At 45.2% G+C, this 15,085-nt stretch overlaps 1 protein-coding gene across 3 annotated transcripts in view; it reads left to right on the top strand.

Annotated features, from left to right (window-relative positions):
• The window catches only part of AKT1 (AKT serine/threonine kinase 1), a 111,588-nt gene extending 96,712 nt beyond the window's left edge, over positions 1-14,876 (top strand). For all 3 annotated transcript variants that reach the window (XM_044271908.1, XM_044271907.1, XM_044271909.1), the window contains 4 exons: positions 4,232-4,446; positions 5,512-5,599; positions 8,081-8,183; positions 14,764-14,876. In XM_044271908.1, the coding sequence (XP_044127843.1) occupies positions 4,232-4,446; positions 5,512-5,599; positions 8,081-8,183; positions 14,764-14,843 (486 nt within the window). In that variant the 3' untranslated portion in view covers positions 14,844-14,876. The remainder of the gene's footprint in view (positions 1-4,231; positions 4,447-5,511; positions 5,600-8,080; positions 8,184-14,763) is intronic.
• The last annotated feature ends 209 nt before the right edge of the window (positions 14,877-15,085 follow it).

Here is a 15,085-nt window from a genome sequence, read left to right as displayed (position 1 = left end):
GATAGGTAATCAATACCTGATCGGTGAGGGTCCGACTTCTGGCATACCCCTGACTTTCGTCAATGTGACCTCTTCAAACCGGGAGCGGGACCCCTACTGATCAGATATTCATTGCCGGTCCTGAGGATAGGCCATCAATAATAAACTCTCAGAAAGCCCCTTTTAAAGGAGTTTTCCAAGATTTTTAAAAACGTGGTCCAGGGCATGGAGCTATATGAAATAAAGGAAAAGGTTTTTTTCATGTCCCGCCGCTCCAGTGCCACGTCAAATTTCGTCATTTACGTGACAGATGTTGCCTTTCGCTGGCCTCACTGCATCAATATCAGATCCGGAGGGGGCGTCTGACTCCTTGCACGCCCACCAATTAGCTGATTGCACAGGCTGCAGTACGTAGGTTATTAAAGTCCAGGACCCCCCCCCCTCCCCCCCAACATCATCTAATTTGAGGTTCAGCATTATGCGCTATTTAATTACTTGCTATAGCTTTAGGATAGTAAAAAAAAAAAAATGCCGGGGTAAGATATTACATGCTAGCCAATAGTAAATTATAAAATGCGTAGTTGCGTTTTAAGACCGTTTTCTTGAATTTTGGTGCTTTTTAAAAATGTGGTGCTTTTTAATAAATCGTTGCGTGCTCTGGGTGTGGTGATTAGCCGATGTTTTCCTATAGACCTCTCTATAGTGGGGGAAAACACAAGAAAATAATAAAATAAAAAATAACAAAAAAAAAAAAGCTGAAGTAGCAGCCTTTAGCGGTCGTTCTTCTTTCTTTTTTTTTTAATGAGCGCAGTCAGCAAACGCTAGAAGGGCGATCTTGCCACAATGTTTTAACATGAAGGGGCTCTCCCATGAAGACAACCCCTGTGCTGTCGGAGGACATAAGGACCATCCTCTAAGCCAAGATGAAAAACCACCCTATGAGAGCAGCTCCCCCTCTGGTGGACACAGGTGGCCGACTCTTCAGATAGGTGACGGTTCCCCAATTCAGACCCAAACCTTTCCAGTGCAATAAGTGTCAGATCTTCTCCACGATGGGGGGAATAGACACCCCATTCTCAGAGTTAGTTACTCGTGGATGGGAGCAATGAGCTCCCTCCAATTCAAAGTTGACAGTGCTGTGAAGTCCATGCGCCCAAGCTATACCTGAACAGCTGATCGGTGGGAGTGCGGGGTGTCGACACCCCTGCCAATCAGTTAGTAATGATCTATCCTCAGGATAGGCTGGACAATCCTTTTCAATTTAGGAATCTGTAGTATTTCTTGCCATAGATGGATTTGGGTAACTTCCTTGCTTACTTCAGAAGAGCTCTGTTTCCAATTATGGCAAATGGCACCCCCTCCATTTCTGAAGGCACCATAATATTGATCAGGGGCAGAAGAACTAGCCTAAGGAACATGCCAAAGAGGAGGCAAGTGAGCTTAGGCTCCTCCTTTCCGGGTATGAGGAAACAACTATAGGAGCATGCCATGTGGTCCCAGTCACTGAGCATGCTCACTATTACTTTCGGTTTTGATTCTTTGAAGGTGTACGCTCACTTGATATTGCTGGTTAGGTAAAGATCCTAACCTTTTGACTGATGCAAAGGGTCTTTTACTGCAGTCACTTCTTGCCCAGCTGCCCGGTCACCAGATCTCCTCTTAGATCCCCCCCCCCCACATTGTCTTCTCCAGAAGCCATACAGAAAAGATGAGAAACTTTGCTCTGCGCCTTCCCTTTTGACGTCCAGTGATGCTGTTTTCACACAACACCCAGGCGCTCTCGGTTGGCTGCTCGCCCTGCTTTTATAAGTCGCCGCCTGGGTTAAGCCGGAATCTGTGTAGAGTTGGCTGATGCCGACGGCCTAATGGGAAGCACCCAAAAACGTCCTCATAAAAATTCTATTTGGCTGTTTTTGCATTTATCTCAGGGAAGGAGGAGGTGATGAGCAATAGGAACCTCCTAAGGTGTTGTCACCCAGCTTTCCAAAACTGGTGGCATGGTCTCGTTCTGTGGCACATAAATTGGAAATTTTATTGTTAATATCAAAGCGCCATTAATTCCTTGGTGCTGTACATCTAAGAGGGGGCACACACATAATGTAAACACAAGTACCATGAACTTAGTAACAGACTGGTACAGACTGGGTGAGGACCCGGCCCACGAGATCTTACAATCTACAAGGGAAGGGGGAAGGACATAGTAGGTGAGGGTAAAAGCTGCTGGTCTGGCTGAGTGGTGGCACCATGTTTATTACAGGTCGTAGGCTTTCCCGAAATGGTGGGTTTTCAGGTTGCTTTTGAAGGTTTGGATGTTGAGTAAGAGTCTGATGGGCTGGGGTAGTATGTCCCAGAACAAGCAAGAGGAGGAGGTCTTGTGAGGATCAGAGATTACATCTGGGGATGTATCGGGAAAGCCAGTCCAAGATGTAAGGAGGGGACCGATGGTGGACAACCTTATATGTAATTGTTATTATCTTGAAATGAATTTGTGAGGAAATGGGGAGGAAGTGACGGGAGAGGCAGAGGAGAGAGGTGGATTAACTGGGAGTTGAGGATAGATGGGAGGCCGCAAGGGAGGATGCTGCAGTAGTCCAGGAGGGAGAGGACAAGGGAATGTGTCAGTGCTTGACTACGTTTGGATATACCGAGTACCATCCTCTGTGGCACTCGTAGTGCTGGTGATTTTGCTTGCCACCCAAAACCCTAGGCACTCAATGTCTGAATGTGCCCAGTTTTTTGCCTGTTGAAGTCCAGTGAGTAGTAATTTACCTATGTTTATCCCGATCTCGAATGAATGGAACTATAAAGCAGCTCTGTCTCTGGGAGATCGTGAACTCCTGAGCATTCTGGTAAAGGATGAGGCTGGCTCCTGGCAGACCGGCAGCTGTGCTAGCCTTGTACATATATGGGGCAGCTGCAGCGCCAGCTGTCGTTCGCTGTGAATCATACGGCAATAGCTGCTGTAAATAGACCTTAGTGGAGTAACCTAATACCTGCCAGCTTTTTCCTTTTGCATCCTTACTGCAGGACCTCAGATCACCACTGTACTCTACCACCACCCCCCCCCCCCCCCCCCAAGCATAAAGTTCAATGTGCCCTCTAAACAAAGCATTAAAGGGATCCTGCGTGTTAAATAAGGTTTGCCCGTTGGATACCCATTTATCATTTTTCTTAATTTAGCCAGATTTTCCTCTTCCTCGCTCTTTTTAAACTCCATCAAGGGATCCATTGAAGAGATATATTGGCGAGAGGGATGTGCAGCCGCTGACAGAACGGGCCGTCATTAGCGGTGTTTACCACAGTAATGTGAATTTAGAAGCCGTTAACGATCTTGTAATACAATTAATGGGCCATTTTCCTTTTTTTTTTATTTTTATTTTTTTAAAGTGCTTATCAGTAGAGACTGGCAGCGCGCTACGAACATGGTGGTGGTGGGGTATTAGACGCAAAGAGCCCAATGCAATATAGAAAAGGTTGTAATGATGCAGAGAGGTGGATATGGGCATCTAAAAGGAACGGGCTTGCCCTCTATAACAGGGAGGCCTCCAGCTGTGGCAAAACTCCAACTCCCAACATACCCTGATAGTTGTAGACTGTCAGGACATGATGGAAGTTGTATTTTTGGAGGAGCTGGAGGGCCGCAGGTTTGGCAGCCCTGCTCTATTACGATATATATGTGTAACTAGAATACGTGGTCGGCACGTGATTACTAATCTTTGGTCTTATCGGCTATAAGAGTTTGAAAATTTTGTTTTATTGGTTCTTAAACATTTTGGGGGTTTTGCAGTGTAGCAGACAGTAACAAAAAAAAATTTGCAGATAGTGGAAGTGTAAGGCCCTTTAAAAGGCGTTGTCTCACCAAGCTTACCCGTTTTAGCATTGAGGCCGGCCTGGTGATCACCCGGTCCCTGCAGGTCCAGCTTTGACACCTGGCTGTTATGATGTGGCTTGCCACAGTTTTTCCCCACCTTGTATTATATAGATGGCTAAGTGTCCTCTATGACGTCCTCGGAGAACCCCTCTGTCTCGAGCCTCCTGGCAAATAGCTGATGTTACTGGGCAAAGACACTGCCAACTGGGCGCTTCCCCTGCAGCGATGGTTGCCATTGTGTGTGCGTGGATGGCATGAAAATGAGCAAGGATGGGAGTTATCTTCATGAGACAACACCTTTTAAACACCTGCGTGGGTACCATGAATATTTTAGGTGGCCAGACAACCCCTTTAACACCTTTTTATATACTCTTTCGACAGGTACTAGAAGATAATGACTACGGCCGTGCAGTGGACTGGTGGGGTTTGGGCGTCGTCATGTACGAAATGATGTGTGGCCGGCTCCCCTTTTACAACCAGGACCACGAGAAACTCTTTGAACTCATCCTTATGGAGGAGATTAGATTCCCTCGCACTTTATTACCGGAAGCAAAATCGCTGCTCTCGGGTTTACTGAAGAAAGACCCAAAACAAAGGTAAGAACGTGAAGACCCTTGTTCCCATCTCATGTCCCTCCCTGTAACACCTCCATACAATGAGACCAAAGTTTTGATTCTGAAAAAGCCAAATTCACAATTCTGTGGAGTGTGCAATGTGGGAATTTAGATGAATGGGGTTTCCAGGAATAGGAAAATGGTCTGATTTTTCTTCTTTTTAGAAACAGCGCCACTCTTGCCTGTGGCTGTTGCCTGGAACTGCAGCTCATCCTCATTCAAGTGAATTGCACTGCTGTGCCTCTATTACTAAGAGAAAAAAAAAAGTTATCCTGACTGCTTGCTAAGCTGAAGGTTTGTTACTGTGTACCAGTTTAGGCAATCCTCTCTAATCAAAACACAGCACAAAGCTATCCTAGATAGCTGTCATCTGCACTAATACATTGTCACAGACCATCAGCTGTATGCAGTCAGGAGTCTGCCAGAATTAGGGCCACTCCTTAAAAAAATAAGAGGTTGTACTCACCTGACCAGTCCCTTTACGCCGCTGATCTGATGGTGCCCGGGTCCCCGCTGCCCTCCATTTCCTGCTGATGCCCTGACACAGTAGGATATGAGTGGGAATGCTGCTCAGCCAATCACTGACTGAGGTGGGTCATCGATGCAGCCAGTGATTGGCTAAGCTTCAGTTCCAGCCATTTCCTGCAGTGTTTGAACTGGAGCAGGAAGTGGAGGGTAGCGGGGACCCAGACACTGTTAGGACAGTGGCAGTAGGTGATCCGTGAGGTAAGTGCAAACATTCTGCCCCTTTAAGGCCCTAGCCTAGAATGGCAAATGCAGCTGTCATACTTGCATCTATTAAAGGGGTATGGTGCTTGTTCTACCTCCAGTTCCATGACACTGCTTGCTCAGCATTTTCCATATCCCCCATAGACTTCAGTACAGAGGGCCACTGCCACCTCTCTGTTGACTTCTGTGGGTAGGCATGGACCTCGCTTCTCCCGAGGGTCCCAGAGGTGGGATACTTCTTTAAGAGGTGTATTTTATCAGTTAGTAACACAATTTATTTTCTCTGTCTTTATGGTACCTTCTCTTTCGCGTGTTCAGGTTAGGCGGTGGACCAGACGATGCTAAGGAGATCATGCAACACAAATTTTTTGCTGGAATTGTATGGCAAGATGTATACGAGAAAAAAGTAAGTATCAGTATGCCTACGGAACCCATTTGAATGTAGTGCACTTTTCTTACCTATCCCTAAATCGGGGGGGGGTTTGGGGGTATGATTTGCAGAAAAGGTAAATCTATAGGGTGCAGTCCAAACCAACGTACTGAAAATCTCCTCTTAGAAGGAGCAGAGTAGTCTGTACATCATCTGCACTGCAATAACCCCCCACCATAAATGTCTCCCCCACTCTGGAGTGAAGAATAGCACAGCTGTTGCTGCTAATGGCAGCTGTGCTGGCACACACATGCTTGGCAAGAGGGGAGGGGGGCTGAGCGTCCTGGCACAATCTGTAGAGACCGTGCAGCTTGTGCACGCTGCATTCCAGAAACCAAGATGGTGCAAAATGTCCCAAATTTATGACACAATGCACGCCACAGTCCTGCCAGTCAGCAATGAAAGGCCTGCGAGAGGGGTGGGGGGGGGGGGGGGGCGCGCTGGAGTGTGCGGCAAGCTGTCGGTTCTATAAATAGCTGCTTTCTAAAGAACGGCGCCGCTCACATCAGGTTCAGCACTGAATAAATGGCCTCTGAATTTGAGGACTTTGATATTTAATTTTTTTCTGTAATTTGCAGCAAAACAAATGTTTTTCTTATCATGTGTGGGATGAACCTGCAGTGGTATATACTCTCTGGACAATCTAGAGCAGGGGTGCACAACCTGACGCCAGAAGGAATCGCATGAGGCCCTCTAACCTGCTAGATGTGTGTAGTTTCCATGTCAGACAAATGAGGAGCGGCACACGAATGGGTTATTGATGGAGCTCTTGGTCCCCATAAAGCAAAAGAAATAGATCCCTTTGGCTCGTTTAGAATTTCAAAAATGAGTATATGGGTTAGAGAGGTGGCCATCTTTGCATGTGGCTCATTCAATTATAGTTGATCAAACTTGTGAAATTACCACAACTCCCAGCATCTTCAACAGAGAGCCACATGCATGGTCTGCCACATCTCTCTGGAGTGCTGATTGGGGGAAAAGTTGACCCCGATGGGTGTGCCGAATGATTGGGGGAAAAGTCGACCCCGTTGGGTGTGCCGAATGATTGGGGGAAAAGTCGACCCCGTTGGGCGTGCCGATTGGTTGGGGGAAAAGTCGACCCCGTTGGGTGTGCCGATTGATTGGGGGGAAAAGTCGCCCCCGTTGGGTGTGCCGATTGATTGGGGGGAAAAGTCGACCCCGTTGGGTGTGCCGATTGATTGGGGGGAAAAGTCGACCCCGTTGGGTGTGCCGATTGGGGGGGAAAAGTCGACCCCGTTGGGTGTGCCGATTGATTGGGGGGGAAATGTCGACCCCGTTGGGTGTGCCGATTGATTGGGGGGGAAAAGTCGACCCCGTTGGGTGTGCCGATTGATTGGGGGGGAAAAGTCGACCCCGTTGGGTGTGCCGATTGATTGGGGGGAAAAGTCGACCCCGTTGGGTGTGCCGATTTGATTGGGGGGAAAAGTCGACCCCGTTGGGTGTGCCGATTGATTGGGGGGAAAAGTCGACCCCGTTGGGTGTGCCGATTGATTGGGGGGAAAAGTCGACCCCGTTGGGTGTGCCGATTGATTGGGGGGAAAAGTCGACCCCGTTGGGTGTGCCGATTGATTGGGGGGAAAAGTCGACCCCGTTGGGTGTGCCGATTGATTGGGGGGGAAAAGTCGACCCCGTTGGGCGTGCCGATTGATTGGGGGAAAAGTCGACCCCGTTGGGCGTGCCGATTGATTGGGGGGAAAAGTCGACCCCGTTGGGTGTGCCGATTGATTGGGGGGAAAAGTCGACCCCGTTGGGTGTGCCGATTGATTGGGGGGAAAAGTCGACCCCGTTGGGTGTGCCGATTGATTGGGGGGAAAAGTCGACCCCGTTGGGTGTGCCGATTGATTGGGGGGGAAAAGTCCACCCCGTTGGGTGTGCCGATTGATTGGGGGAAAAGTCGACCCCGTTGGGTGTGCCGATTGATTGGGGGAAAAGTCGACCCCGTTGGGTGTGCCGATTGATTGGGGGAAAAGTCGACCCCGTTGGGTGTGCCGAATGATTGGGGGAAAAGTCGACCCCTGTTGGGAGTCCTGGTAGTGAAACCTGGACTTTTGATATAATTTATTGAAGCCCTTGATAGTTGTGCAATGTGGCCCTCGGAACAGAAAACATTGTGCACCCCTGATTTAATGTGTGTTTCCCATTTAACGACCAACACCCTGACATGAAAATTGGAAATAGGGGGCAAACCTTTTGGTTTAGACAAAAATAAATGAATAAAAAATCATGGAAAAGGCAGATGTCACCTACGTTCATTGTTGATGTGGCACATAGGTCTTTATTATTTCCTATGGAGGTGACCATCATCTTTAGATGCAGATGGTTGACCGTTCCAGGTTGCCTGTCTAGATCAGTATAACATGGAGGGAGGGGTCGCTATGACACAGATGTGCAGTCCTCAGATCTCTGCTTACCATGTCCATGTTCATATGTTTTCAGCTTGTTCCACCTTTTAAGCCACAAGTTACATCAGAGACAGATACAAGGTATTTCGATGAAGAATTTACGGCGCAGATGATCACGATAACCCCTCCTGACCAAGGTATGTGTCCATTTATTCACCTAGTGTGGGGCATTAAGTAGGGGGTTGTCCAGGATTAGAAAAACATGGATGCAGTCTTCCAAAAACAGCACCACCCCTGTCTACGAGTTGTCTGGTATTGAGGCTCTGCTCCATGGGAGTCAATGGGGCAGAACTGCAATACTGCATCCAACCTGTGGTTTTTGGAAAAGAGCAGACAAGTTTTATCTAAACCCAGACAACCCAACTTAAAGGGAGTCTGTCACCTCCCAAATCATTTGAGAGTAAGCATACCCCTCTGTAGAGTAGGTACCCCAGAACATAACCATACCCATCATGTGAAAATCCAGTCCTATAATCCTGAGAAACGGTCCTTTTTAATGGCAAGAAGGTTTCAGTGCACCGTGGTCAGGACCTCAGGATCTCTCCACAGCAACACTGCCTAGTGCCTCCCTCACTTGTTTGAGAGTCCCTAAGATTTCAGAGCTGATAATGGTGACCAGGGGGAACCCAGGTGCAACCAATGGAGCGGCCCTATCCATGGTGCACCGAAAACCTTATTTGTATAAAAAATAAAGTTTCAAAAGTAAACATTTACCCATATAGGGTAGATGCCCCAAAATATAGCCATACCTTACTTGTATAAAAAAGAAGCATGGACCAGATTTTTACATGAAAGGTTTTTCGGTGCACCTGGGTTCGCCTTTGTCACCATTATCCGCTCTGACATCTTAGGGACACTCAATCAAACAATAGGGGGAGGCACTGGGCAGTGTTTTGGTGGAGAGATGGTGCACCAAATGGAGAGTTCCCGCCCATGGTGCACTGAAACGTTATTTTCATAAAAAGGACCTGATCAGATTTTCACAAGCTGGGTATGGTTATGGTTCAGAGTATCTACCCTAAATGGCAGTATGTTTACTTTGAAACTGATTTTGGAGGTGATAGACTTCCTTTAATTTATTAAGAGAGAAGAGCCAGCGTTTTCTTATATATTGCTTACTATTTTTAAGATTTTGTACAAGCTTGGAATTTTTTTTTTCCTTCAAAAACAGTGCCACCTATTAACGAACTTGAGCTATAACCCTGTGGACAGGCGTGACACCGTTTTTTTTTTTGTTTTTTTTTGTAATTCTGTACAACCCCTTTAAATCTGCATCTATAAGTAACCGTTTAAGCCAAATAGGGCTATAACACATAAAGCAGATGTCCTGTTGTGCCTGATTTCATAGAGGGGTTTCTTTGCTTGGGACCCCCTCTATTAGGGCCCATTCACATGACTGTATTTCTCGATCGGTGCAGACCCATTCATTTCAATGGGGTCGCAAAAGACGCATCCGTACTTCCGTTCCGCAGCCCCACTCAAAAGATAGAGCATGTCCTACTCTTCAGACAAGAATAGGCATTTCTATCATAGAGGCGGCCATGTGCGGTCCGCAAAATGCGGAACGCAGGCGGAGAGTATCCAAAATTTGCGGACCGCAAAACACTATGGCCATCTGAATGAGCCCTCAGTCAGAGCACCTACCACAATGTTGGACTAGGGCCAGGCTATATAGTACACTGAGTACAGGGTCACCCATTCATTTGCCTCCAAGTACACACTGCAGTATGCAGGCAAAAAGTGTGGTCGGCGCCACTTCCTGTCAGTTCATCCGCTCGCCCAGGGTTCCAGAAGCCGATCACTGGACTCGCTGTATTTAAAAATGGGGTCATCTTGTCAGTGCAGCCCCTGATTTTACTTTTTTTTTCGGCTGATGACACGTCAGAAGTGTCCTGGCGGAAAACTCTTCTCAATAACCTTTCATGACCCGCTGCTGTTGATGAGGTTTCTTGAAAGGCAAAACCAGTTCTAGTGTTGCAGCGGTGCCCCCTGCAGGCCTCGAGTCTTTACTACATCCAGTGGAGAACTGTGATGGGAAGAACATATTCAATTTAAAAAATTGAACACATTTTTTTACTGGTTCTCCTGTAAACCAAAAACTGTAGGGCAGTATCCATATGTAAGGATGGAGTTCCCCTTTAACAGGCACATGACTGTGTGATAAGGCTACATTGCTGTGTCACCTCACCTTGTCAGAGGGGCAGAATGCAACTTTTTTTTTTTTTCTCTCCATAGACCTCCCATGACAGTGTATGACAGCCGTTTTCAGAACCATTGAGGTCTACTGGCCTATTCACATATTTTAAGAGGCCTGTGAAAAATAGCTGTCACAAAATAGGACATGTCCTATTTTGGCCGTTTTTATGGACCAACAGCCCCCATACAATTGAAGGAGGCCATTTGTAACTGCAGTCTTTTGGAATGCAGCTGTTAAAAAAGGTCTGCTTTGGCGTTTAATTTTTATATATATATTTTTTTTTTTTACTTTCATGTGACTGTAGCCCTACTGTGCGATTTCTATGGACTATATCTTTTGGATATGTAATATATAATGTATCATTAGGGCTCCTGCATACAGCTATTAGGGCATGCTGGGAGTTGTAGTTGTGTAACAGCTGAAGGTTGAGCATCCCTGCTTTAAAAGGACACCAGATATTCTATCCTTTTTAGGTTGTTTTTTTTCATCCCCAACTTCCAAGATTTTTTATTTTATTTTTTTTTCCCATTAAGGGCTTTTTTTTAATTTGTTTTAGATGGGTAGTGGCAGCAATTCAGCATTTTTCCTGCGTTCACTGTGAGGCATAAATGACATCACTTTACTCTACGGGTTGATCCCATTACAATCATACTAAATTGTTTAATTTCTTACTACTTGTCCACAATATCTCTGAGACCCATAACTTTTTTTTTTTTATATTTCTGTAAAGAGAGCTGTGCAAGGGCTCTTACTGATATAGGTTTGGATAACTTTCTAGTTTGGATTGTTACAAATTTATTTTTATTTTCAATTTTTTTACTTTTTTGGTCTTTCTAACCACTTAAGTGCCATGGTCCATAGTAAATGTTGCATCTAAGGGCTTAAATACCTAATCTTGGGTGTAATGCTAGAATTTTTATTTTATACAGAATGTCGCCTGAGAGGTCACACTGCCTCTACTGACTACGTAGGTTTTATTGAGTGATGCTTGGCCCCACGTGATCTTATGGACTTCAATCCAGTAGTTGTGTGGTCTGCTTTCAGAGAATAGTCATCACAGAAGTGATGGAAGCCGGTAGAGGAAGACTTAACATAATTCTAAAATGTTAATTCTTAAGAATACTGTCCCAGTATAATAATAATAATAAAAACTTCTAGGCAACCTTAAACGATTGATTTATAGTCATTCTGGTAACCAGTATTGTTACTTCCATGACCACCTTGAACTAGTGAATAGACTTTAAAAATGAGATACCTATAGTTACCACAGCTTACCCCTTTAGTACAGTGTGGCAGACTGACCACGGAGAGCCTTTCGCTACTTCAGACTATGCAGATCAGGTCCATAGTTGGCAAAATTTCCATGACATGGTTTACCGAGGGTGACAATCCCATTAGCTCATGTGCATTGGCCAAGTGGAAATGTCATGGCTTAGTTGCGTGATTGAAGGGGGCTCAGACTTTCATGTATTCCCCACCCCGCCCCTCCATTACCATACAGAACCAAGAGTCTGTAGGAGGCTAGACGTGGAGGACTGCAGGGGTCCCGGAGCAGTTGGTTCCAGCTTTTATGCCAGAGTCTGAGGAGGTGGCAAGCTCACACCCATGTCCTTCTGCTTCTGACATACTCCAGTCATTCAGGAAATTCAGTCCCTGATCAAAAAGTTATTAAGACCCAAACGCCAGATGCAAGACTTCAAGAAGTGGCATAATGTTTCACAGGATAAACTCGTTAGATGTAGAGACGACGGATGCCACCCACTCTGCAGAACAGAATGCAGCCTGTCGGAACACGTGTTTAGCGCTTTTCCCTCATTTAACCTCCCAGCTTCCAAGTCCTTGAAGAGAAGTCTGAGAATTGTAGTGTGAAGAATTGGTTAAGTCTAAGGACAAATCTAAAAATTTGAATGTTGAGGGATGCAAGTTTTAATTTGCTGGTGAAACTGTTGTCGCCTGGCAAAGGTCAGACATTGGGTTCAGTATCTGAACAGGTTTAAAGGTCATGAGCTATAACCTTTCATTATATCGTTTTCTTCGGTACAGTCTCCCATAAAAAAATATAAAAAAATTACCATTTGACAGGAAATTGAAAATCTGAGGCCATTTTTTTTAGAATAAAAAAATAATAATAATTGAGGTTTGATATCAGATTTATGAATGCTGAGTTTGGCACTTTGGGAAGTGATTAAAGGTGGGTTGTTTGCTGTGTGCAGGAACAGGACCTGTGGTGACGTCACTCCGGTCATCACATGATCTTTTTCCATGGTGATGGATCATGTGATGACCAAAGTGACGTCACCACAGGTCCTGTTCCTGCACACAGCAAAGACAGAAGAGATGCCGGCTGCGCAATCAAGTGGATTAAGGCGAGTTAAATTATTTTATTTTTTTAACCCCTCCAGCGCTATTGTACTATGCATTCTGTATTCAGAATGCTATTATTTTCCCTTATAACCATGTTATAAGGGAAAATAATACAATCTACTGAACACCGATCCCAAGCCCGAACTTCTGTGAAGAAGTTCGGGTTTGGGTACCAAACATGCGTGATTTTTCTCACACGAGTGCAAAACGCTTTACAATGTTCCCGCAACGCACCCGCACCTTTTCCCACAACGCCTGAAAGAGACCTTAGAAATTTGCGTTACCGCAGAATTGCATTATGGATCCCATGACCACGGACCATAAGTTATGGTCTGTGGTCACATGATCCATAACACAATTCTGGTAACCTGAACTTCTAAAAAATAAAAGTTTGATTATCCCTACTGATGAACTTCAACGTAGTAGCAAGCTCCCCTGCTACAGTTTTGCTGGTGTTGTGTAGCTCTGGTGCTTCCTTCCAATTGAGTTACACAGAGTAGCTGATTGGCGGGGTTTGGGTTGTCTGAGCCAACCCAAACCCAGCCAATCAGCTAGTGATGGTCTATACGGAGGACAGGCCATGACTTAAAGAATCCCAGGGCTGTAAAGTCAGTAAAAATGTACCAACTTCCAGTGACCTCACTGTTGAAGTCAGTCATTGGCTGCAGCGGCAGACGAAATCCCCCAAGAGGAAGTGAGCAAGCCAGGGACTGGAAAACTGCCAGAGTTGGGGTGCAGGACAGTATTAGGCTACATGCGGTCCGCAAATAGAGGATCAGTGTTCCTGTTTTTTTTACATCTACATCCGTTCAATTTTTTTTAGGTTGTGTGTCTTCAGGCTGTAATTCTTAAAATTTGAATATATACAGGTTTCCCAGCAACCATCCGCAAAAAAAAAAACTGATGCGGCTGGCTTCTGTTGGTCACCCGCAATTTTTTGCGGACCCATTGACTGTTTATTGTGGACAAGAATAGGACATGCAATACTTTTTTTGCGGACGGGAGTCCACCGCATTTTTAACGAGATCCATAGAAATTAATCGGAAACCATCCAATCCGCAAACAAAAATGTAGCCTTATTCTTTCCCTAGGCCAAACATATTGGACTTATTTTATTGGGGACCCAATCAAAGAATGTACTTTTTAAAGGTCAGACACAGACGAGAGTTCAGTGCGAGAAACTTGCTGCATGTGTCAGTTCCTGTTTTCAACTCTGTTCCACTGCCGGGATCCTACTGCATTATACTGATTTATAAAGCCGTGTGTCCCTGCGAGACATGGAATCTACTGAACTACACTGACAGCATGTAATTCAGTAGATTCCAGGTCTCGCAGGGACACACGGCTTTATAAATCAGTATCTCGCACTGAACTCGCTCATATGTGTCAGGCCTAGCTTTTCTTAATTAAAATAAATACTGTACAGAATTCAATGAGCCCTTTATTGCTACAATTGGGTGTAGTGTTGTAGCAGAATTTTTACTTTTATTCTTATGCATGAAGTGCTCTGAGCACAAAGGGACTAGCCTAGCCCCTCGGAGCAGCACTTCACCCCCTCCTCATGCCCTCACTGTTCAGATGCCTGACCCAGAACTCTCCATCAGTATGTTCAGTTGGCACATGTGTAATTGATCTCCTGAGGGTTGCCCTACTGTGAAGCCTGCACTGTGCAAGTGCCGATGATGACATCAGGCTCCGTGCCAGCGCATGCACAGGAATTCAGGGCCAAGCATCTAAACGGTAAGGATGCCTGGCCCTGTCAGTCGGGGCAGGAGAAGGAGTGGTGACTGGGGAGAGGAAGTGGTCAAATGGGGCTCCTAGCACCTAATTTGCATAAGAATAAAATAATTTTACTGCAACACTACAGCCCATCGCAGCAAGAGGGCATCCGCCTTTAATTCACCATGATCAACCCTACCAGGCAGTATGCCTGGTTTAACAGGGTTGATCATGGTGACAGATGCGCTTTATAAGGTGAATAAAAAGAAAATTGACAATTATGGTAAGCATTGACAGGTGTAATTGTGTGCTTTTATTGTTTTGTAAAATAAAAAAAATTGTAAAAGTTACTACATTTCAAGATTTTTTTTTTCGAACTTTTAGCTGAATTTATTGAGAAGCTACATATAAAGTATTGTTTCTTATGTCTTTTGCAGATGAGAATCTGGAATTTGTTGACAATGAAAGAAGGCCGCACTTTCCCCAGTTTTCGTATTCTGCAAGTGGAAACGCTTAGATGTCTCACTTTTTTTTATTTTTTTCCTTTTTTTATTTTCTTTCATTACAAAACACACAGACTTCATTTTTTTTGGGGGGCACTAAGTTCATCAGACTTTGTACAGGACTTTCTATAGCCAATGAATTACAAACTATGTTTGTATGACCACAAAAGAAGTTTGACGAATGTCTGGGGGAGGAGGAGAAGGAAAAAAAAAAGTCTGTATGTAAAAAAAAAAAGTTCTCATTTCACATTTGCAA

This window comes from Bufo gargarizans, chromosome 11 (assembly GCF_014858855.1).
Source record: "Bufo gargarizans isolate SCDJY-AF-19 chromosome 11, ASM1485885v1, whole genome shotgun sequence".
Taxonomy (NCBI): Eukaryota; Metazoa; Chordata; class Amphibia; order Anura; family Bufonidae; genus Bufo; species Bufo gargarizans.
Note: the sequence above shows the minus strand (reverse complement) of the source record. Positions and strands in the feature narration are given on the sequence as shown.